Here is a 23,435-nt window from a genome sequence, read left to right on the forward strand (position 1 = left end):
CATGTTTCCTGGCCTTTGAATACACTAGGACTAGCCTTTCCCAGTCTTTCATCAAAAGTCCTACCAATAGGTACAAGGTTTCAGATACATGACCCTATAATGTTGTTTTAAAAATTGTAGGAAAAAAAGGCATTAGGAATCAAAAGAAACAGTATGGCTAAGTAAAAAATCCAGTATTTGAAAGAGACGTGTTTGAATTCCTATGTGGTCTTTGGGGAAAACGGTCTCCTCCAATTTTGGTTTATCCATCAGTAAAATGGGGATATTAATACTTACTGTAATTTACATGCGATCTAGGGTCCACTTGGCCTTGCTATTTCCACCTTGCAAGCTGAAACCCTTTATAAGAAATAAAGCTCTCTTCTTCTAAATTTATAGATCCTGTGATTTTTTTCAGTTAACAGAATGTAACTACAGCAAACATGCTTTCATTTTTATGGTACCAGACATTTCTCTTTCTTAATGGATAGCCAGGCTACATTTTACAAGAGCTATATCCTGTAATTAGGGATATTCTGATACAGATTGACAGAAACTTAAAAGGATTTTAAAAGCTGGATAAGAACAGATGAAAGCCTTTTAGGAAGAGTCGCTGAAAAATGAAAATACTTAAAAATTATTATGTGTGTATAATGGTCTTTAGTTTCCATGTCATGTGTTTTTTTATTTTTTCTTTTCATCTTTATTTCAATGATTCCACTTAAATTATCTGGCTGCCGAGTTTCATTATATTAAGATGTAAACTTCAGGGTGGTGCCGTGCCATCCAATGAAATATACACAACCAGTAAAAAGGTTTAAGCCACAGAGGCCGAGAATTGGCTCTCTGGAATTTGATCCAGAGTCTTCCACATATTTGCAATTATCTGTGAAAAGTCATTCTAACTACTCTGGGCCTCAGGCCGCCCACATGGAAGATGAACAACACTTTAAAGGCCAATGGTGCATAATTACTATGTCAGATAACACACCCTTTCAGCAGGTATTCTCTACAATTCCAGATTGATTTTTGTGTTACAATGAGACCACTTGTCTTGATAAATGAAGCATAAAATAAGCCTGGATCATCAAGTTCTGAGGTTGAACAACTTAAAGTGAGTTAAGAAGAAAACTAGTGAAAAACAAGTGAGATATTTAATAAAAATACAAAGTACAGACTAAACCTCTAGAATCCTAAATCATGAATTTCTCATGACTAGATGTATCAATGCTATTTGGAGACAGGACTAAAAAAAGTATGTCAAATTCTTTAAGAAAAAAACTTGTATAGGGCTAAAGATGTTTAAAATTTTAGTGACTGTATGTATTTAGTATCTTTCCTTTTAAGATGCTCAAGGTATTTGAAAGAGCTTATTTTTCTTAAATTTACCAGCGCTGTGTAGAAATACGCCATATTTTTATCTTCTTATCTATCTGGGCAGAGTTTAATTGATTATATAATTCATACCCAAGATTACATAAATCAGGATCAATAAAAAAAAAAAAAAATCACACACACACCCCCAAGCCCACAAACCCACACCAACACGAGAGAGATTTCTGCTAGATCACAATTCTCTAGGGTTTATTGTTTAGGGCTTGACTCCTGGCAGAAAATCACATAATGTATGTAAGTAAACAGCTATGCAAATGGCACAGTGCTATACCATACAAAAACAACACTGAAAACTATCTGGCTTTGATGAATATATTATTACTAATTGTACCATATTCTATCTAGTGCTGAAATTGCTTGGAAAAGTGAATTTTAGGAAATACCTTTTAAAAATGAAAGGCTGTTTCTGATAAGTGAGATTAAAGAAGGTTGAAGAACAAAGGCAAAAAGACTCTAGGATGAGATGTAATCCAAATAAAGTGAAAGGGGAAAAAAAATGAACTGATCACCGTCTAATCAAATGGACAAGTACATATTACTGCTCTCTTATACCTAAGTCAAATGTTAAGGCTGTTTGGGGCCTGTACTATTTCTACTTAGGTCTTCTCTTGACAGACTTTTTTTTAAACCAGTTATGCTCGTGTGAATTCAATTTGGTAACATGGAGCTCTGCCACCCTGTCACTACACGCAAGCCTAATACAGAACCTACAATCTCCGTGGCAAAAACAAGGTCCCTGAAACAGAGAATCATCTCATTATAAAGTTAAGTTACATTCCATCCTTTTATCTGTCCCCATATATCCATCCTTTTTGGCTCTTAAGGTCCTCACAAAACCTGTTTTTGACACACCAAGAACACTGAAGCTATTTCACATTATCTCCCATACTCAGTGGGAATTTATAAATTCAGACATAATCGCACAGGAATTGTCTGGAGGAAAGAAGTAATGTGGCTTTTCCTTCTCGAATCTGCTGTCTATCTTTTGACATTTTATTATTTTATTTTAGCATTCTTCCTAAGTTGGGAAAGGGCAAGGAGTTGAAAATCATGGCATTCCTCCTTAGCAGCTCTGTTGATTAGCTGGGTGGAAGATGTCCAAACAAGTGGATAAACTCAATGTAAAGAGCCCCTGGAGACTCTGTGAAACCCACAACTACAGATAACAAATCCCAGATGATGGCATGATGTGCTTATGAATAGCGTATGTAGGGAAACAACCCTACTTTCACAACTGATAGATGATTATTATATATACAGCTGTAGTCAAAATTTTTTCTCAGCTGGGCTTGGTGGCTCACACCTGTAATCCCAGTACTTTGGGAGACCAAGGCAGGCGGATCGCTTGAGCTCATGAGTTCAGAACCAGCTTGGGTAACATGGCGAAACCTCATCTCTACAAAAACTACAAAAATTAGCCTGGTGTGGTAGTATGCACCTGCAGCTCCAGGTACTTGGTCGGGGGGCTGAGGTGGTAGAATCACTTGAGCCCAGGAGGTTGAGGCTGCAGTGAGCCGTGATCATGCTACTGCACTCCAGTCTGGCTGACAGAGTGAGACCCTCTTACAAAAAAGGAAAAGAGAAAAAAAATTGTTTTCTATTCTAACACTGTGGTGATGGGTAGGGAGAATGGAGGAAAGGGTCTGGGAAAAGGGCAGCCAGAAAGAACATGCTTCCTGGGGTTCAGGGCATTGGTTCTCTCCTCTGTGCCGGTAAGCTTAGAACAAGATACATCCCTCACACTGAAAACCAGAAGTTAAGAAAACGTGCAGCTGCCTACTATAGAAAAATGTCGACTGCTGATGTCGGGGAGAGAATCACAAGACTCTCAGTCCGACTATGCTACTATTAGGCCTGAGAAATGTAACTATGCCCATATTTTAATTTATAATGATAGGTAAAACAGCCAAGTTCTACCTAAGGGTCAAACAATCTTACCAACTATCTATCGCTGATCACCCTTTTGACACCTGAATTTTAAAAAATAAATTTACTGGAGAAAAGGGGAAGGGATTCCTGTCTCCCGACTCTGGATAGAAATCTCTCTAAAAGAAGATCACTACTAGGGACGGAGAACTCTTTGGGCCTGCAAGAGAAGTGAGTCTCTGCTTATAAAGGGCCTTAGTAAAAAGATGCCCTAGCGGAAGAACAAACAAACAAGATGCCCAAAACAAAGAACAGGACATTAATAAAGAAACAATTTCTGGAGCTGGCACCGAGAACGGCAGAAGGGATAAAAGGGAAGCCAAGTTAGAACCACGAGGAGAACTAGTTGCTAAGAAGCAGTCCCATTTTCCAACAGCTCTGTGGAGAGTCTGGTTTCGTGACATCACTAGAGGGCTCTGATTTACCAAGTCTTAGACTGAGGTCAGAGGGACATCTTTTGTCGAAATACCAGCAACATGCTGGGTCTCAAAGTCACATTCAATATAAAAGGACAGTCTATTCATCAAAAGTACTATCAGTAGGCACAAGGTTTCAGATACATGACCTTAAAATGTTGTTTAAAAAGCGTAGGAAAGGAAGGCATTAGGAATCAAAATAAACAGTATGGCTAAGTAAAAAATCCAGTATTTGAAAGAGACATGTGTTTGAATTCCTGTGATCTTTGGGAAAATGCATCTTCTCCAGTTTTACAGTTTATCCATCAGTAAAATGGAGATAATTGATACTGTTACTAATTGTAACTTACATGCTATCTAGGGTCCACTTGCCCTTGCTATTTTCACCAGACTGCTGTGAATCCCCAATCCCATGGCCATGGGTAAGACATATTTTCCTAAGATGTGAGTAGATTCTCAGGAACTGACTCTCTCCTGGTCTTTTCAGACTCTGGCCTCGTGTGTGCTCAGGTGCTTTCTCTGCTCTGCATGAAACAATGCAAACTGCCAGTTTCCCCAAATACAGCACTTTAAACCTGGCATTTCCAGAGTTTTACTGATACTGAGTAATTTGTGGTCATGAGTTTGAAACGTGTCGTAGAAGGCCGTGACTGTGCGTAAGTTCACCCACTTTGTCTCCCTGCCTCTTTCCTCTTCTTCTAAGTCCCTCCTCTCCTAAACTAGCTCCAGTTACTTATATGATGCTGAGGAGCTTCCCTTTCCTCTGAAGCCTATGGACTGGCCAACCAAGTTTGGGGATGGAGACTCATTCTCTACCCTAAGCACTTATCAAAGTTATTTTCCCAAGTAAAGCAATTCTCTCAAAAAATTCTGGCAAAAGTTGTTAAAGCTCTAACATTTTCTTCATTTCTTCACACAATTTTGCAGAACTGCTAATGCAGGGTAATTAAAATAACATAATAAAGTGCTAGCACAATGCCTTGAACATAGTAAATATGAAACCGCTAGTGGCTGCCATATAATGGTGATGACAGCTAGATTCAGTCCCTGAAAAGACCATACCTACACCAACCACAGAGTCTAATCACTTCCAAACAGGGGACCTTGGACTTTGGCTGAGGTAATTGACGACATACAACTGAAAGATAGGAAAGTCTCAATTTTCCTTCAAAACCATAACAGTCTTGATAAACAAGAGTTCATTGACTTGTCACAGTAGCATCTTTGGCCCTTTCCAAACACCCTGTAACAATATACAGCTGAACAGACAACAGGTATAATAATGTGCAAGTCTCTTGATCACTTCAATACATTAAAGAGAGAAATTCTGAAGTACTGTTTTCACCAGTACTAGAAAACCGTCACTTAGAACTTTAGATCTCCTTCTGTTTACATGAGGTTTTGTTTTGCGCTAAAACTCAAAGTTTTTCTCCTATGTGGCAACTTCTAGCAGGACAAAAAGCTCTTCTTCCATCTCAAAACCGAAAACATATACACCCCACTTAAGAGACTGCAGATTACTATGATAACGAAGCTGTTCTTCCTCTGGAGATTCTCATGGGTTTGGCCTTTGGCATTCCTGCTGACAGGATTTAGCCTGGTAGACTGTAAGTTCTCTCTGAGGCTCAGCTGCTCATGCTTGCCTCTGGGCAACAGCACAGTAGATCTGGGGATCTTGCCAGGATTCCTAGACTCTAAGTAGTAAGGTACATTAGACCTACTGCAGGCAGTAGTGCTTCTAGGCATTTAACTCTCATTTTTGGGCCGGGCACGGTGGCTCATGCCTGTAATCCTAGCATTTTGGGAGGCCAAGGTGGGCGGATCAGTTGAGGTCAAGAGTCTGAGACCAGCCTGGCCAACATAACGAAACCCCATCTCTGCTAAAAATACAAAAATTAGCCAGGCATGGTGGTATGTACCTGTAGTTCCAGCTACTCGGGAGGCTGAAGCATGAGAATTGCTTGAACCCAGGGTGAAGGTTGCAGTGAGCTGAGATCTCACCACTACACTCTAGTCTGGGCAACAGAGCAAGACTCTGTCTCCCCAAAAAAAAAGAAAAAGAAAAAGAAGTAATTTTTGGCCAGGCATGGCGACTTACACATGTAATCTCAGAGCTTTGGGAGGCTGAAGTGGGAGGATCACTTGAGGCTAGGAGTTCTAAACCAGACTGGGCAACATAGTGAGACCCCATCTCTACAAAAAATTTAAAAATTAGCCAGGCACAGTGACACGCGCCTTTAGTCCTGGCTACTCAGGAGGTGAGGAGGAAGGATCACTTGAGCCCAGAGGTCCAACATTATAGTGAGCTATGATCCTGCCACTGCACTCCAGCCTGGACGACAGAGCGAGACCCTGTCACTAAAAAAAAAAGAGAGTAATTCCCCTGCCTCTGGCAGGATGTTGGAAGAGAAAGTTCTATACACACATGAACAAACATAAACACTCACATACATAGAAGTCAGCTCACAGACAGGCCAGATTTGGACCAGCAATAATGAATATAATAGTTTATACATAAAGCTGCAGGATTAACAACTGCCAGTTGCCATCATTTAAAGGGTAAATGAACAGAAACCTGAATGCAATCAAGTGAATGAATGTTAGTCCCAGGCCCTCTGTGCATCCCTGAAAGCTATTTTTATGTTAGCCACAGCCTAAATGGGATTCTAGGTACTATCTGATAAGGAAAAGTGACCATGTAGTCATTTTGAGAAGGATTAAACTTAGGGTAGCATCAAGGTCTTTCTGGGTCTACTATAAAAGGGCCACAAACTCTTAGGACTGGAACAAGAATTACGGGTCTCCAAAAATAGGAAGATGTGGCCGGGCATGGTGGTTCACGCCTGTTATCCCAGCACTTTGGGAGGATGAGGCAGACAGATCACCTGAGATCGGGAGTTCAAGACCAGCCTGACCAACATGAAGAAACCCCGTCTAAACAAAATTAGCCGAGCATGGTGGCACACGCCTGTAATCCCAGCTATTCGGGAGGCTGAGGTAGGAGAATTGCTTGAACCTGGGAGGCGGAGGTTGCGGTGTGCCGAGATCGCACCATTGCACTCCAGTCTGGGCAACAAGAGAGAAACTCCGTCTCAAAAAAAAAAAAAAAAAAAGAAAGAAAAAGAATATAAAATAGGAAGATGTGAGATAAAAGCGTTTTATTTATAGCTCACCACAAAATCCTAAAAAACTTCAATGACGTGGAGCTATAAGCGCCAAGGTGTTGGCCCAAAGTTTTTTAGTACAGAGACCTACAAGTTAGTTCCTTTCTGGGAAAATCTGTGCTGAGTTCACTTTCATGTGCTCATAATGTTGCCTAACAAGGGAAACCACAAAGATCCGCCAGTAAAGAAAAATGCTAAAGTGTTACAACAAAAGGCTACAGTTCTTAATCTAGACTTTAAATCAGTTAGCTTAACTAAACAGCTTCTCCTAAATGCAAAGCCAACCACTCACCTTCCTCAAAGCTGGCCTTCTTCTGTTTCACTAGAACACGGAAGTTTTCAGCAGGATTCACACTTCCAACCTAGAATATACCAACAGACAGGTTATTTCTTTTTAGCAGTACCCCAGGCAATACAGGATGGCTTAATGTAGTAAGTGTGCTCTTATAAAATAAAACCAAAGACAAAGAGAAGGCCTTTTCTACTCATATTCATTTCTAGGGCCGGCAGATTTCAGTGGTCCAACAGCTGCCCTCTGTGCTTTCACTCACCTTGCTTTATGCAAGCTGATTTCTTTCCAGAGGGGTCGGAAAAGTATTACAGCTCAAGCCACCAGCCAGCCCAGCTGGAAGGCTTTGTGTAGCACAGACTGCCTGTATATCCTGTCACCCAACCAATTAGAAAGTAGAGGATTCTGCAGTGTGGGGTCGGTTTCGAATATACTTGCCCCACTAAGATAACATGAGAAATACAGCTTAATGCCTGATTCACCGAAGTGCCCATTAGTGGGACTGCTGCTGACCCTTTGGCACTGAAGTTTTGGTAGAATATACAAGCATATCCAGGTTGAATACGTCCTCAGAAAGTAAAAGCAGATTATGTACAAAGATGTACTGCAGTGCTGGGTGAGGAAGTTTGAAAGACGAAACCCTGCCATATTATATGGAACTTTCTGATTATACCTCTGTTTTTCATCTGCTGGCCCCAACCCCTCACAGGGCCGAAGAACCACTCAGCTCATAAGAAAGAAAACGATGGGGTTCCAAAATATACTAAAGCTTCCAGTTTGCTAGGGTATTGGAAGCAGAAAAGCTCTCAGAACAAGATCATGACTTTTTCCTTTACTATTATATATAAAACATCTAAATGAAATCTAAATTAAAGAAAAATTTTTAAATTTTTTTTCACACATTCAATTTTTCTGAGTTTCTGTTTGAGGTGAGAATAAAGGCATGCCCTTTATTCCCTGACTATCCTTCCTAGTATATTTTGTTAAAAAGTTATTGGCCAATTTTTAAGTTCTGTCGATTCACACTAATGCTGCTTAAAAGAAGGCACTATTTGGCTGGGTGCAGTGACTCAGGCCTATAATCCCAGTGCTTCGGAAGGCTGAAGCGGGCGGATTGCTTGAGCCCAAGAGTAACATACTGAGACCCACCTCTATGAAAAAGAGCTGGGTGTGGTGGCATGTGCCCTTAGTCCTAGCTACACAAGAGGCTAAGGCAGGACGATCACTTGAGCCCAGGAGTTCAAGGCTGCAGTGAGCTAAAATCACACTACTGTACTCCAGCTTGGGTGACAATGACAATGTATTTCTAAAATTAAATAAAATATTCTTCCTCCTGGCTGAGCAAGATATAAAAATAAATAAGTAAATAAAATAAGGTAGTATTTTCAAGTTCCAAAAAATTTCTCATTAAATAAAAATCTCATGTATCAAAGGATACTTTCTTGGGGAAATCCTAAACTTGTGAATCCTATTCTAAAGTTGCATGTTAGAAATTAGGAAAGTTACACTAACTTAAATTGTACGTACTTGAAGATTAAGGCTCATACCACTAACCCCCACTTGTCCTAGCATTTTGACTAGCTGAAAAGCTGCAAAATAATGCCAACAGCAAAATCTCAACACTGAGATGTTCCATGTTCTATAGATTATAAAGAGCTCTATATACCTTATGTCATATAGATAATTCTGTAGGCAATTCATGATAATAATTACTTAAAGAAGTATGGAATGGGTCTTTATGGCTTCTATAGAGCAAGGACCAGAGAAAGTGATCATGATCTTATTTGAAAGTGATAAGAACAGACTAACAAAAATTGATGCAACCTTCCTCAAGCCCCAACCTTCCTGCAAAGGGGGAAGCACACTTGAAAAGCTTTGCTTACAGAGGTGACACTGCCTTCAGCCAGACTGGAGACGCTGAAGTGGGCACCCCCTTGCTCAGTCTTTAATTTTTTAGCGGTAGGTCCATCTTCATGGCTAGAAAAGAAAAAAAAAAAAATTCTCTTAAAACAGAACAAAGAATACAAAACCAGATTGCTATTGTGAAACTTATTTTCCAAGCACCAAATAAATAAATAAAATAAAATAAAATAAAATAAAATAAAGAAAAAAAAGAAGAAGAAAAGAAAAACAATAGCTACATGTAGTCCTCTTACAAACGAAAGCTGCCTCCCTTTCCCAGTCACCGGGCTCCTAAGGGCCTAACTTGAGGCAGCTCTGGCTTTGTTTCACAGCAGTATGAGAATCAGAATTAAGCAATGACATCATAAGGTCCTTGCAAAAGATGAAACTGCAAGCACAGATAACGGAAATTTAACATTTAAGTAAGAAATCCATTTACTCTTCAGATATTATTTTCTAGTTCCTGTCTCAGAATTGACAGCTATTAGCTTTCCATGTACACAGAAGACCTTTGTGTCTAACAACCCATTTTCTCCATCATGTATGTTAGAGCTTTATAAGCTTCTGTTTACAACTGTCAAAACTTACTAGACAACCCTTAATTAACTATGCAAGAGCTTTCCCTCTTAAAGAAGTCATAAACTATAAAAAAACACTTCCCCAAAAACTTTCAATTTTTTCTTTTATAAACCTAATTCTGTTTTGTGCAATATGCTAACAGTCCAATAGCATCTGTGTGCTAAGATGTTTGAAAAGTGTATCAAACATCTTGCCTCAAGTAACATACTGGCTTTAACAGCCTGTCTTAAAGTAAAGAAGAGGTCAAGTTAATTGCAAAAGAGAAGAAAATCAAATCCAAAGACTCTGCCTGTAATCTCCCTTAAGCTGCTGAACATAAAGAAATGAAGATGCAATCTGGGACAAAAGCAGCCATCAGAAATGGCTAAATGATAAGAGAAATTAGTAACCAAGATCTAGAAATTTTTAAAATTCATTTATTTTAACAAATAAAAATTGCATATATTTATCACGTACAAAATGTTTTAAAATAAGCATTTGTGAAATAGCTAAATTAAGCTAATTATTGTATGCATTATTTCATTTACTTATCATTTTATTATGAGAACAGTTAAAATTTCTCAGCAATTTTCAAGACTAGTATTCTAAATGTGTTTTTTTGCTCAAAGCCCCAACCTTCACACAATGAGGCTTGAAAATGAAGTCATTTTAAAAATGAAGCAAAAATAAATTTTAAACATAAAATGAAGCAAAGAATAAATAAAACATACATGGGCTTCCTCAATTTCAATAATGAATTTCCTCTTAGAGGTAGGTAAAACAACTAAAGTAATCATCACAGCCATACATCCATGAATTAAAACTTTCACTATCTGGCATCTTTCCCATTCACCACTAAACGTTTTCCCTTCGAGAAGTAGACAAGAGCTAAGTAGAAGACAGAAGGGTGGGAACCAGGAAACATTACAAGGTATAAGTCACCCAGAACTCTTTTCTTGCAAATAGAATAAAAAATAAACAAAGCCTTCATGGAAAAAATGAAAGAAAAAAAGCAGAAATCCAAGGTAGGATGAAATTCCATTAGCAGTTGAGTATATTTTAAAAAAAAGGTCAGAGCCAGTCATTTCAATTAACCTTTGCCAGTTCTTCCCAAGAGACAAGTCAACAACATTAAACTACTGAAGAGTTGGAGTCAAAAGACCTGGATTCTAGTCTCAATTTTGCCACTGACTAGCACTAAAATCTTATACTTTCTTGATGGCGTTCACTGTGTACTAATTTTTATCTGTCTAGAGTTTAGAGTCCAGTAAGCTACTAACCTCTCCAAGCTTCAGTCTGCTCCTTAGGAAAGCACTATAATGAAAAGTACCATCAGTATATCGACTATTCTGTTCCAAAAATACAGATTAGCTTACATAGTAGTATTAAGAAGGATTACACATAAAAAGCTAAGTTATGTGGGTATATAAAGTTGAATCACATGAAGAATTTCTTTTTTTTTTTTTCTTTGAGACGGAGTCTCGCTCTGTCACCCAGGCTGGAGTGCAGTGGCACGATCTCAGCTCACTGCAAGCTCCACCTCCCGGGTTCACGCCATTCTCCTGCCTCAGCCTCCCGAGTAGCTGGGACTACAGGCGCCGCCACCTCCCCCGGCTAGTTTTTTTTTTTGTATTTTTTTTAGTAGAGACGGGGTTTCACCGTGTTAGCCAGGATGGTCTCGATCTCCTGACCTCGTGATCCGCCCGTCTCGGCCTCCCAAAGTGCTGGGATTACAGGCTTGCGCTACCGCGCCCGGCCGAAGAATTTCTTCAACCCTCCCAAAATGAGGTTCTAGGGAAGGAAGGGTAAACAGACATACATACAATTTTCCCGTATTGTAGAACACAGTAAAATTTAGTATGGTTAATATTCTCCAGGCCAAATCATTTAATAGCATTATTAGGAATTTTGCATATACTAAATAATGTCTACGTGAAGTGGGAAAGGGTAATGACTCTCTTCCCTAAATTATCTATGAAGGAACTAAGCTCTAAAAAGTAGAAATTTATACACACAAGATCACAGTAGACATATAAATGTCAGCAGTTGGTGCATTTGGATGATGAGACCATGGGTAATTTGTTCTTTTTCCTTTCTTATTTTCTTTCACAAACATGTATAAATTTTGCAACTCACTTATTTAGGCTAATATTTACTGAATATGTACTATGTATCAGTCACTAAGCTAGACTCTAAACTCTCAATATACAAAAATTAATATACTATCAACACCTTCAGCCAAATAAAAATTTAAGTATACATATAGACAATTAACAAAATACTGTGATAGGTAGCCTATCTCTTTCAGAGGATAGAAAATAGTTGTATTGGGCTAAAGCATAAGGTGCAAGCTGGGAAGTAGTGAGAGATGGAGCTAGAAAATACATTAATTAGGAGCATTAAAAAACGTAAGGAAAGAAAATGGTTTTCTCTCCACAGCATGTGTGCTGTCTGTCCTCAGTCTGGTGGCTTTGTTGCTGGGCACACTGCTCTCAGCTGATCCCTGCTGAACTGTGGGGACAGTTGCCTGGACAGGATCCTTCATGACCCCTTTTCTGTTCCTCTGTCATCACGGGGAATAAATCTGTCTCGAAACTCTCTGGCCCGCTCCCAGAAAGGCAAAAAGATATTCAAAAGCCCTTCTTCCATCTTCCTTCCTTCCAGTGGGCACTGAGCCCAGCATTTGCAGCACCCACTGCTGGCAGTCTGGCCAGGTGTCTGTTACCTTGAAAAATGGCTACTGGACAGGATCGTGTGGTTGCTCTCATGGACATGGACTGTTTTTTTGTTCAAATGGAGCAGCGGCAAAATCTTCATCTAAGGAATAAACCTTGTGCAGTTGTACAGTACAAATCATGCAAGGGTGGCAGAATAATTGCAGTGAGTTATGAAGCTCGTGCATTTTGGGTCACTATACATAGGCAGATGATGCAAAGAAGTTACGTCCAGGCCTTCTACTGGCACAAGTTCGTGAGTACCATGGGAAAGCTAACCTCACCAAGTACCGGGAAGCCAGTGTTGAAGTGATGGAAGAAGTCTCGTTTTGCTGTGATTGAATGCACCAGTATTGATGAGGCTTACGTAGATCTGACCAGTGCTGTACAAGAGACTACAAAAGCTACAGGGTCAGCCTATCTTGGCAGCCTTGTTACCAAGCACTTAAACTGAAGGGTTGCCCGAAGACCCCACAACAGCGGAAGAGACTGTTTCAGAAAGGTACCTCCATAGCATATTACTTCTGCTTCCTGCCTTTGGAACCTGCTTTGATTGGTCATGCTGATTCTCCTTGGAATAACTAAAAGGAAACTTAACCTACGGCCTGAATGAATCACAAGGACTCACATGGAAGGATATACAAATGTTCTTATCTTCCCAGGTATACGGATGTTGAGAAGCTGTGAAATCTGTATGAAAGTAAATTTTTCTTTAGATATAACTAGGGCAGGTTAGTGTTATAAACAGAAGGCAGAAGGTTGACTGAGCACTTTGTCATTGGTAGTTTACTTTATATCATTGTAACTTAGAGTCTTGGCTTCTTCATCTATAAGAAGGGTGAGCTTTTTAAAGAGGGACCTCAGGTATAGGGAATTCAGTCACTCAAAATTTCTAATCACTTCTTAGCCCATTATCAAATACGGGCTGTGCAAGGCCCTTCTCATTGTATTTTACTATCTTTCCCCTTCATAGTGATTTTCCCACTCCCTCTGCACCCCACCTACCCTCTTGTACCCAACGATATATCAGACGTATCTTAGATATGTACATATCTTTATAAGTTACACAGTACTGCTTTATGTATGTGCCTTCTAATTACAAGATGATTTTGTGCTATTATAGATCTCATTTTCTTAATTTTCCTTCAATGGTGACCTTAGAGATCTGTCGATGTGGTTGTTACTTGCAGCATAATCCATGATATGGATCCACCATGTTTACAGACCATTTTCCCTAGTGACAAGTTCACTGGTAGCTTCTAATGTCCTACTCGGTTTACATTCCCCCTTAGCAGTACACAGAAGTTCCTGTTTCTCCCATATTCTCACCAACAACTGGTCTCATCTAATGTTTAAAAATATTTGCCAATGTTTGTTTGTTTTGCTTTGATTTACAGTTCTCTGATTACTAATTGAGACTGAAGATCTCTTCATACACTTGTAAGCCAGCTGAGTTTCTGCTCCTGTGATTTGCTTATTTATAATCTTTGCCTGTTTTTCCATGGAAAAATTGAAAAATTATTTTTTGATTTTCCAAGAGGTCCTTGTATATCCTTAGTTCCTTGTCTTTTTTTTTTTTTTTTTTTTTGAGATGGGAGTCTCACTATGTTGCCCAAGCTGGAGTGCAGTGGCTATTCAAAGGTGTAATCATGGCTCACTGCAGCCTTGAACCCTGGACTCAAATGATCCTCCTGCCTCAGCCTACAGAGTAGCTGGGACTACAGGTGTGTGCCATCATGCCCAGCTAATTTTTATATTTTTTGTAGAGATGGGGTCTTACTATGTTGCCCAGGCTTTTATATATATATATATATATTTTTTTTTTTTTTTTAAATTTTCTACTTGGTTATTGATGTGTTGGGAAATGATAAATGGTTTCTTTAAATAAGTTCATTTTTTACTTGCTTTACAAAAAGAAAACGGTTTTCTCTAGATAACTGGATTATGAATAGATGCCTCTTTTCTTTCTGCTTTATCTGGATTCTCTCATTTGTGTAAAAAAGTTTGACATTATGCTGAGGATAATGGGAGGCCATTAAAGCAAGGGTTTTTTAATTGGGGGTCCAAAGATGACATCAAGGAATCTGTGAACTACCAGAAATTATAACCAAACTTCAACTTAGTCTGTTAAAGCATTTTTCTAGGAAGAGGGTTCATAGATTTTGTATCAAGTGAGTTCACTGCACTCTCTCACACATATGATTAAGAATCATTACTTTTAAGAATTTTAGGCCGGGCATGGTGGCTCACACCTGTAATCCCAGCACTTTGGGAGGCCAAGGCGGCTGGATCACGAGGTCAGGAGATTGAGACCATCCTGGCTAACATGGTGAAACCCCGTCTCTACTAAAAATACAAAAAATTAGCCGGGCGTGGTGGCGGGCGTGTGTAGTCTCAGCTACTCGGGAGGCTGAGGCAGGAGAATGGCGTGAACCCAGGAGGCAGAGCTTGCATGAACTGAGATCAGGCCACTGCACTCCAGCCTGGGTGACAGAGCAAGACTCTGTCTCAAAAAAATACATATATAATAATAATTTTAAGCAACAGAGTGATGGGATCAGATTTGTTTTTTAAACTCACTCAGGTTAACAGCATGGATTGGAAAGGGTAAGACAAATTAGGGAAATTATTGAAGAGGTTATCTCAGTGAGGCAGGCTAAAATGAGAAGGCCTACATAAAAGCAGTGGCAGTGGGCGATGCTATTAAGAGCTTACATTTCTTTTTAATGCTTACCATGTGGTAGTCACTATGTTAAACACATTTAAATTACCTCAGTTAAACTTTGCAACAACCCTACGAGTTAGTGATTATCAGCATCCTTTTACAGATGAGCAAACCAAGCCTCAAGAAAGTTTGATCCCTTGTTTAAAGCACACAGGAAGGGGAAATAACTAATCCTGTACTCATCCATTCTCCTATCCAACCTCCAGGAAGGCAGGCATTTGTTATTGCCACTTGACACTGAGTAACTTGCCAATTTCAACTGCTTTTAAGGGGAAACGCTTGAGTTTAGCTCCAAATTAGACCCCAAAATCAACGCCATTAGCCACCAGACTAACCTTAAGTGAAAGGGTTAGATTTGAGGTAAATGTAATACAACTTGGTAAACCAATTACATATAGAATGTAAAAGAAAAGGAAGACTCCCAAGAAATTAGGTGTCATTCACTGAAATAAGAGAATAATAGCACGAAGAGGGGTTGGAAAGGAGCAGGAAGAAGAAAGCAGATAACAAAGCCATTTCTGGCATACTGAACTTGAGGGGCCCACAGGCACCTAAGCTATTTAGTGGATGGGATACAAATCTGAACTGAAGATAGATATTTAGTAGTTTTGAGGCTCTGAAATAAAAAAGAGGTCTTGGGATATGCACTGCTAAGGCAAAATGGCATTAGTTTGAAGTACAAGCTCTGGAGTCAGAATGCCTACGCTTAAATCCTTACTCTAACACCTACCAACTACAATCTTGGGCAAGTTTCTCATCTTCTCTAATCCTGCGCTCTAATCCTGAGCTTTAAGTTGGGGGTCAATAGAAGAATCTATTTCATAGGATGGCAAAGTGGGTCCAAACAGATAATGTGTGTAAAGCATTTAGCATCATGCAAAGCACTTAACATTAAGTTTTGAAGTCTGAATATAATTTCAGGTAGTTCACAGATTTCTTGATGTCATCTTTGGAACCGTGATTAAAAACACTTGCTTTAATGGCCTCTTCAGCATAAGGTTCAATAAACGTTTGCTGTTTCTGAGGACAAATCCTACAGAATATCAACACAAAAACACACAAAAGCAGCCCCCACAGGAATCTGAGAGGGAGGTGCCAAAGACTGAAAAAAATGTGGAGAAGCTGAAGTTAAGACAGATACATGAGTTTTAAGAGAGAAGGAATAATTGACAGTGTCAAGAGTTACAAAGAGGTCAAGAAAGCAAAGGACCACAAAGCAGAAGTAAATTTAGCAGTTAGTGTCTTTTGGAAGATGAGTTTCAAGGATGTGGTGGGGGCAGAAGCTGGTGAGAATGAGAGCTGAGAAAGGTTGCAGAGTAGACTATTCTTCTAAGAGCCTGGCTTCTGGAAGGAAAGATAATAATTAGATTAATAATTAGTAACAGGTAGTAATTAGAGGGAAGCAGCTAGGGGATTATTTTATTTTGTGTTAAATGAAACAAATTTAACATGAGAGAAGAAAGGAGCTGGTGGTAGACGGGGAGAAGCTAAAAATACAGAAAGAGAAAAGAAATTATTAGTGGATTAAAGTACCAGATGAGGCAGAAAAAGGAATCCATCCTAGGGAACAAAGTAAGACTCTCATCTTGACAAAATATTAAAAAATTAGCTGGCGTGAGCTACTCAGGAGGCTACTGAGGATCCTCAAGTTGGGAGATCACTTGAGCCCAGGAGGTCAAGGTTGCAGTGAGCTGTGATCACGCCACTGCACTCCAGCCTGGGTGACAGAGAGAGACCCTGTCTCAAAAACTAAAATTAAAAAAAAAAAAAGAAGCCGGGCGCGGTGGCTCACGCCTGTAATCCCAGCACTTTGGGAGGCCGAGGCGGGTGGATCACAAGGTCAGGAGATCGAGACCACGGTGAAACCCCGTCTCTACTAAAAATACAAAAAATTAGCCGGGCGCGGTTGTGGGCGCCTGTAGTCCCAGCTACTCGGGAGGCTGAGGCAGGAGAATGGCGTGAACCCGGGAGGCGGAGCTTGCAGTGAGCCGAGATCGCGCCACTGCACTCCAGCCTGGGCGACAGAGCGAGACTCCGTCTCAAAAAAAAAAAAAAGAAAAGAAAGGATCCAGGGCACAGGTAAAGGAATTCACTTTAGGCAGGATGAAATAAATACCCTATTTCACTGAGACAGGAAAGAAGGAACGTAAATGCAAAAACATGTATGTTTTGAGATAAGATGGGCCAGAAAACTGAGGAGTTCCTACCTGCTTTGGTTAGGCTTTGTATTCCCACCCAAGTTTTTCCTTTTTTTTTTTTTTAAGACAGAGTCTCACTCTGTTGCCTAGGCTGGAGTGCAATGGTGTCATCTCAGCTCACTGCAAACCTCCGCCTCCTGGGTTCAAGCAATTTTCGTGCCTCAGCCTCCCGAGTAGCTGGATTACAGGCTTGTGCCACCACAGCCAGCTAATTTTTGTGTGGAGACAGGGTTTCACCATGTTGGCCAGGCTGGTCTGGAACTCCTGACCTCAAGCAACCCACCTGCCTCGGCCTCCCAAAGTGCTGGGATTATAGGCGTGAACCACTGAGCCCAGCCCCAAATCTCATTTTGAATTGTAATCCCCAAGTGTTTAGGGAGAGACCAGGTGGGAAGTGATTGGATTATGGGGGCGGATCCCTCATGCTATTCTTGTGATAATGAGTGAATTCTCACGAGATCTGATGGTTTTACATAAGGTAGTTTCTCCTATGCTGATACATACTTGCTCTGGCCTGCTGTCATGTAAGATGGACCTTTGCTTCTCCTGCCATGATTGTAAGTTTCCCGAGGCCTTCCCAGCTATGTGGAACTGTGAGTCAATCAAACCTCTTTCCTTCAGAAATTACCCAGTCTTGGGTATTTCTTCATAGCAGCATGAGAAGAGATTAATACACCACCTATTGGCCTCTACTGTCATTGTCACTGCTAACATGCCAGGCACATGACTAGCATTTTTAAAATCATTTATTCCAAACTCCATTTACTCTTACTATTTGCTAGGCACTTTGCTGGGTCCTAGGGATACAACAGTGAACAGCATACACTGCTCAATTAACCCCCATGACAATTCTATGAGACAGATACTCCTATTATCCCTATTCTACCCATGAGGAAACTGAGGCTTTGAGAGAATAAGTAACCTATGCCTAAGGCCACACTGAAGAGCAAGGGGTCTGACTCATATTGACTGACTCTGGAGTCTGAAGTCTTAACCATTAACCAAGTGAGGATGTCTGCTGAGAGTAAGTGAGGAGTCTTCGTGGACCTGAAAAGAGCAGAAAGCTTTAGACTATCTGCATAGAGATAAACAGAAATCAAGATCACGTACACATCAGCTGCATAAGCAGGATTAGACCTGAGATGTCCGAATTCTCATGCAAGTTCCCCGTCCAAGAGATGAATTTTCATTTCAAGGGTGTACAGCAACATTAAGGGAAGCAATGCTTTTATTTGATAAGGGTAATACTTAGTATATTTTGGGACTACCGCGTCAAATGGTGTTCTTATCCTCTTGAAAAGAAGAAATCACTTCTAACACTAGGTATTCAACAAGTTCAAGATAAACATTAGATCTTCTCAAAGATTCAATGTTTTTTATAGATAATGATACGATTATTGCTTTAGGTTTTGACTATTGGTTTCCCTCCAAATACATTCATAGGCCACAAAATGATGTTTTGGTCAATGACGAGCCACATATACATGGTGATCTCATAAGATTATAATGAAACTGAAAAATTCCTATCGCCTTGTGACATCAGGGCTGTCATGACATCACAGCACAAGGCATTACCTTTTCTTTTTTTTTCTCTTTTTAAATTAAGATGGAGTCTCGCTCTACAGCCCAGGTTGGAGTGCAGTGGCGTGATCTCAGCTCACTGCAACCTCTGCCTCCCAGGTTCAAGAGATTCTCCTGCCTCAGCCTCCCAAGTAGCTGGGACTATAGGCGCATGCGTTCATTTTTGTATTTTTAGTAGAGATGGGGATTCTCTACTAAAAATGTTGGCCAGACTGTCTCGAACTCCCGACCTCAGGTCATCTGCCCACCTCAGTATCCCTAGGCATCTAGGCATCTATTATTAGATATGTTTATATATGTAAATACCTCTTTGTTACAAATGCCTACAGTATTCAACATAGTAACACGTTGCACAGGTTTGTACCTTGGGGCAAAAGGCCATACCACATAGCCTAGGTATGTAGTAGACTCCATCATGTGGGCTCATGTAAGTACACACTGTGACATTTGCACAACAAAATCGCCTAACGACACGGTTCACAGAATGTATCCCTGTCGTTAAGTGAAGGATGACAGTTGCTCAAAGTGCTTTAATATCTGTGATTTCATTGTTATATCATCTCTCGAGATTTTTCTTTAGGTGAAGAAAATCTCATAAAGGTAAAATTATTTCACCAAAATCATATCGAGTGAAAAAACTGGAATGATTCCCAGCTCTTAAGACAATTAAACTTCCCGAACAGACATTTGTCCACTCCTGATCTTAGGCCCTCTCCAGGTACACTGGAAATATGTACCCTGGATCCAGAGATGATGAATATACACAAAGACACTGCAAACTGTTGGCAATTTTTTCTTTCCTTGGAAAAATTACCTCTAGAACTGACTGGAGGTTCATCATCAAAATTGAGGGGTTTTAGAACCTTGTAGAAAGGACTGAATCATTCTTCTTGAATACAGGTGGTATTCAGTATGTGCTAAATGAATCATTTCTGCAATTCTTAAAAACTAAGCTTTCTCAGAAGAGAACAGGAGCATGAGCAAGTGTGTGTGAATAAGATATTTCTCAGGCCCCTGCAAGAGTAACTTAGCTATGCTGCGAACCATTATGGGAGCAAAGAACAAGAAGCTCAGCACACCCAAACTTCCAGAAGAGTGCCTAGCAGGACCACAGCCAAAGGTGTGATCACAGCAGGGATCAAATGACAGAACAGCATTCTTCTGGGTCTGTGTGGTGTGCTTTTTTATCCAGCTGATTTACATTTTAATCAAAGGGAAGAGGAGAAAATGGCCCACTTCTTTCCCACGGCACCAGAGTAAGATCATGGACTGGAGCTTTAACACACACAAAGAGAATAGCCCTGTGATTGCAGTAAGACTAGAGTAAGGTGTCACAGAAAGAAAAGGCTGCAGACTTTTATTGAACTGTTTTAAAATACAAATCCAGAATGTAGATAAGGATAGCAGAGGGAAAGTGAATTTTTAGGGACAGTCTTCTTGTGTAGAATGATGATAGACTAAACAGAAACGAAAACCTCTCCAGGATGTGTAAGGAATGCACATCATAAAAATCTATCAAGAAACAATCTATCAATCTCCTTGAGAGACGGTCTTACGGGGGGCAGGCGGTGTGCGGGGAGGAACCAAGTGCATGATTTTTTTTTCAATTCTGACAAAGCTTGGATGTTAATCTTTAGAAAGTCACAGAATGTGCAAAGCTTTCTATTCAATTTAGACAGTAATTCTCTAAATCAATGATTTATAGAAAACTGTGAAGATTTCCGGAAATTACTCAATACTTCTCCACTGCGGTATTTATAAATAAGAAGCTTTGTCAATAAAGATAGTTGCGGAGAGAAAATCAAAAAAGGGGAAAAAAGTCATGGTTTAAAATCAGATCTCAAAATACAGCCAAAAGAAAGGTATAGATTATTCTGGCTTGAGAAAAAAAAAGTCACCAATAACTGGTTGACCTAAACCCGGTAAAAATCAATTTTACATACTCAAATAATTCTGGATAAGCAACAACAATTTGTTTTATTTTTGTTTTGTTTTGAATGGAAGCTGACACAGATTGTGAACAGAAGAGGGAAAAAACTTAACAGCCAGTTGTAAGCTTGATTTAAGGGTATATGAAAAGCATTTTGCAAACCTTAAAGTACAAATACCTCCCCAATAGCACAACCAAGTACATCACTGATACACTAACAGAATGGCTAAAGAACTGATAGTTTTTCACTCTCGTTTCCACTTTTCCTCCAAAAAATCTCATTGATATCCCCAACATCTAATCTCCTCCCAACCAAAAAAACCTATGATCTTCAACACAGTCATTCTCAGTGCTGTACTTTAAAAAGTCTAAAGTATTTTTAGACTCAGATATTCAGAAACTTATCTGATTATACATTATACATAATTCACCAAAGAATCTGATGTTGATCAAAAAGTCATCAGCCCAGAAGGTGGCTCTAAATCCAAGGTGAACAGCAAGGATAAAATATGATCACATGGCCGGGCGCGGTGGCTCAAGCCTGTAATCCCAGCACTTTGGGAGGCCGAGACGGGCGGATCACGAGGTCAGGAGATCGAGACCATCCTGGCTAACACGGTGAAACCCCGTCTCTACTACAAAATACAAAAAACTAGCCGGGCGCGGTGGCGGGCGCCTGTAGTCCCAACTACTCGGGAGGCTGAGGTAGGAGAATGGCGTGAACCCGGGAGGCGGAGCTTGCAGTGAGCTGAGATCCGGCCACTGCACTCCAGCCTGGGCGGCAGAGCGAGACTCCGTCTCAAAAAAAAAAAAAAAAAAAAAAAAATATGATCACAGCAGACAGATATAAGAAATCAGTACTTCAATGTAAGGGCCAAATAGCAAAAGGCTTCTTCCTCCCACCTTTTTAATTCCATAGTCCCCTATGTGACACCTCCAGAGCCACTCCAAAATGACCACAAATCTTACATACCCCAATGTTAAATGCAACTATACCGAGTACTTACTTGTCTTGGAAAATGTCCTGAGCAGTCACTTGATCCTTTTTCTTGGCTTCAATCAGAGGAAAAAGGGTCTTTATTTTAGAGAGAGGAATCTGACTTTTCGTTGTCACCTCAGCAGGAGGATTCAGCATGTTCCAAATATGCTGCTGAATTGGGGGTAGAGGCTCCCGGGGATGTAAAGCTCTGTGCAGCAGACACTGTTGGAAAAGGTAAGGATTTTAAAACACAGATGGAGACATATATGGCTTCTTTATATTTTCTGATCAAGGATCCTCCATCTTTAGTGTGGGAGGGCTAAGTGATTCATACCACATGTAAAAAATAAGAGGATTCACCCAGAACCACCTTTCTTGGCAGGATATTGGTCAATACCTAACCAATTGTAAAAACAGGTCCAAACCTAGCAATAGTATCTTCTGCTCTGGACCTCCTGGAAAGAAGTCTCACCTTATAAATCAAAGCTGTTGCTTTTACTACTTGGGGAATATGCAAGATTCCCTAAAATACCTAATTCCAAGACCTGATAATCTGGGATTGTAACTTTCTTGTTATAATCCTTTTATCTCTCTTAATCATGCTGTGCTTTCTCTCACTTAATCTCAGAGAATGCCATGTGGTGGATGAAACAGGTTGCTACAGGGAAGCTGCCCATGCTCAGTGAGTCCCAGAGAGAAGTCTGCGAAGAGAGATGAGAATACTGAGTTGTCCCCAAGTGCTGAGTCTGCACTTTTCTCCACAAGTCCATCCATCTTTCTCCTTCCCCACTGCTACCATTCTTGCCCGGGCCCCATCACCTCATCCCTGGCCTACCACAGTCACCTTCTAACTGGTCTCCCGGCTTCTCCTTCCACTGTCTGACTAGAGGTGGTACGAGAATGAACTGCTCACTATACCCTAGGATCCTGTGACGCAGCCCTGCTTGCCTCTTTGATGGCATTGCCAGCCACTGGTTCTCCTCACTCACAATCCCAACAGGCTGGGCTCCTCCTGCTTCACTCGTACACCAAGCTCATCCCACCTTTGGGGCCTGGACCTAATGCTACCCCTGCCTCCTCTGTCTTTCCCTAAACCCCGAAGGAGTTAGCCCCACCCTCATCCCTTTTTGTTTTAAAAATCATTTTGGTCTTTGCTGAGATACTATCTCCAAAGAGAGGACTTCCCTGACACTCTATATGAAGTAGCCCCTCCACCCCATCCTACCACCCTAGTCTGTCACTTCCCTTATTTTATATTTTTATAGCCTCCATCATTATCTAAAATTATCAATTTTCTAGTTTACTTGTTTATTATCTAACCCTCCTCCTTACAAGTAGGACTCTTCTCTTCTTTACTGCTGAATGAATTCTAAGCATCAAAAATACTACCTGGCACATAATAAGCACCTGGCAGATAAGGGCTGAAGGAATAAAGTGCTCTTTTCCAGGGCTCTAGTTGTTGACAGTGGTGTCAAGAAGCAACACCAAGGGGGAGGGGCACCAAGATCAAGGCCAGGGCAGGTTCTCCACTGCCCATATGAGTGAAGTTCTGCACAGCATGCCACCTCATTCAACCACCTATCCTGCCTCGAGTCTACTGGGCCAGGCCTTGGCAGTATGCCAGGCGTTGGCCTGCCCAGAAAAGGTAATGCTCTAAAAGGAGTATAGAAAGGTAAGCA

The 23,435-nt window shown here is 40.5% G+C and overlaps 1 protein-coding gene across 1 annotated transcript in view; it reads right to left on the reverse strand.

The window, feature by feature from the left end:
- XRCC5 (X-ray repair cross complementing 5) overlaps positions 1 to 23,435 on the reverse strand; it is a 107,494-nt gene that overhangs the window by 45,385 nt on the left and 38,674 nt on the right. Inside the window, exons 14-16 of the mRNA XM_050751263.1 lie at positions 21,785 to 21,978; positions 9,053 to 9,146; positions 7,173 to 7,242 (exon numbers count right to left, since the gene is read on the reverse strand). Of these exons, the coding sequence (XP_050607220.1) occupies positions 7,173 to 7,242; positions 9,053 to 9,146; positions 21,785 to 21,978 (358 nt within the window). The remainder of the gene's footprint in view (positions 1 to 7,172; positions 7,243 to 9,052; positions 9,147 to 21,784; positions 21,979 to 23,435) is intronic.

The sequence above is a fragment of the Macaca thibetana genome, chromosome 12, assembly GCF_024542745.1.
Source record: "Macaca thibetana thibetana isolate TM-01 chromosome 12, ASM2454274v1, whole genome shotgun sequence".
NCBI classification, from domain to species: domain Eukaryota; kingdom Metazoa; phylum Chordata; class Mammalia; order Primates; family Cercopithecidae; genus Macaca; species Macaca thibetana.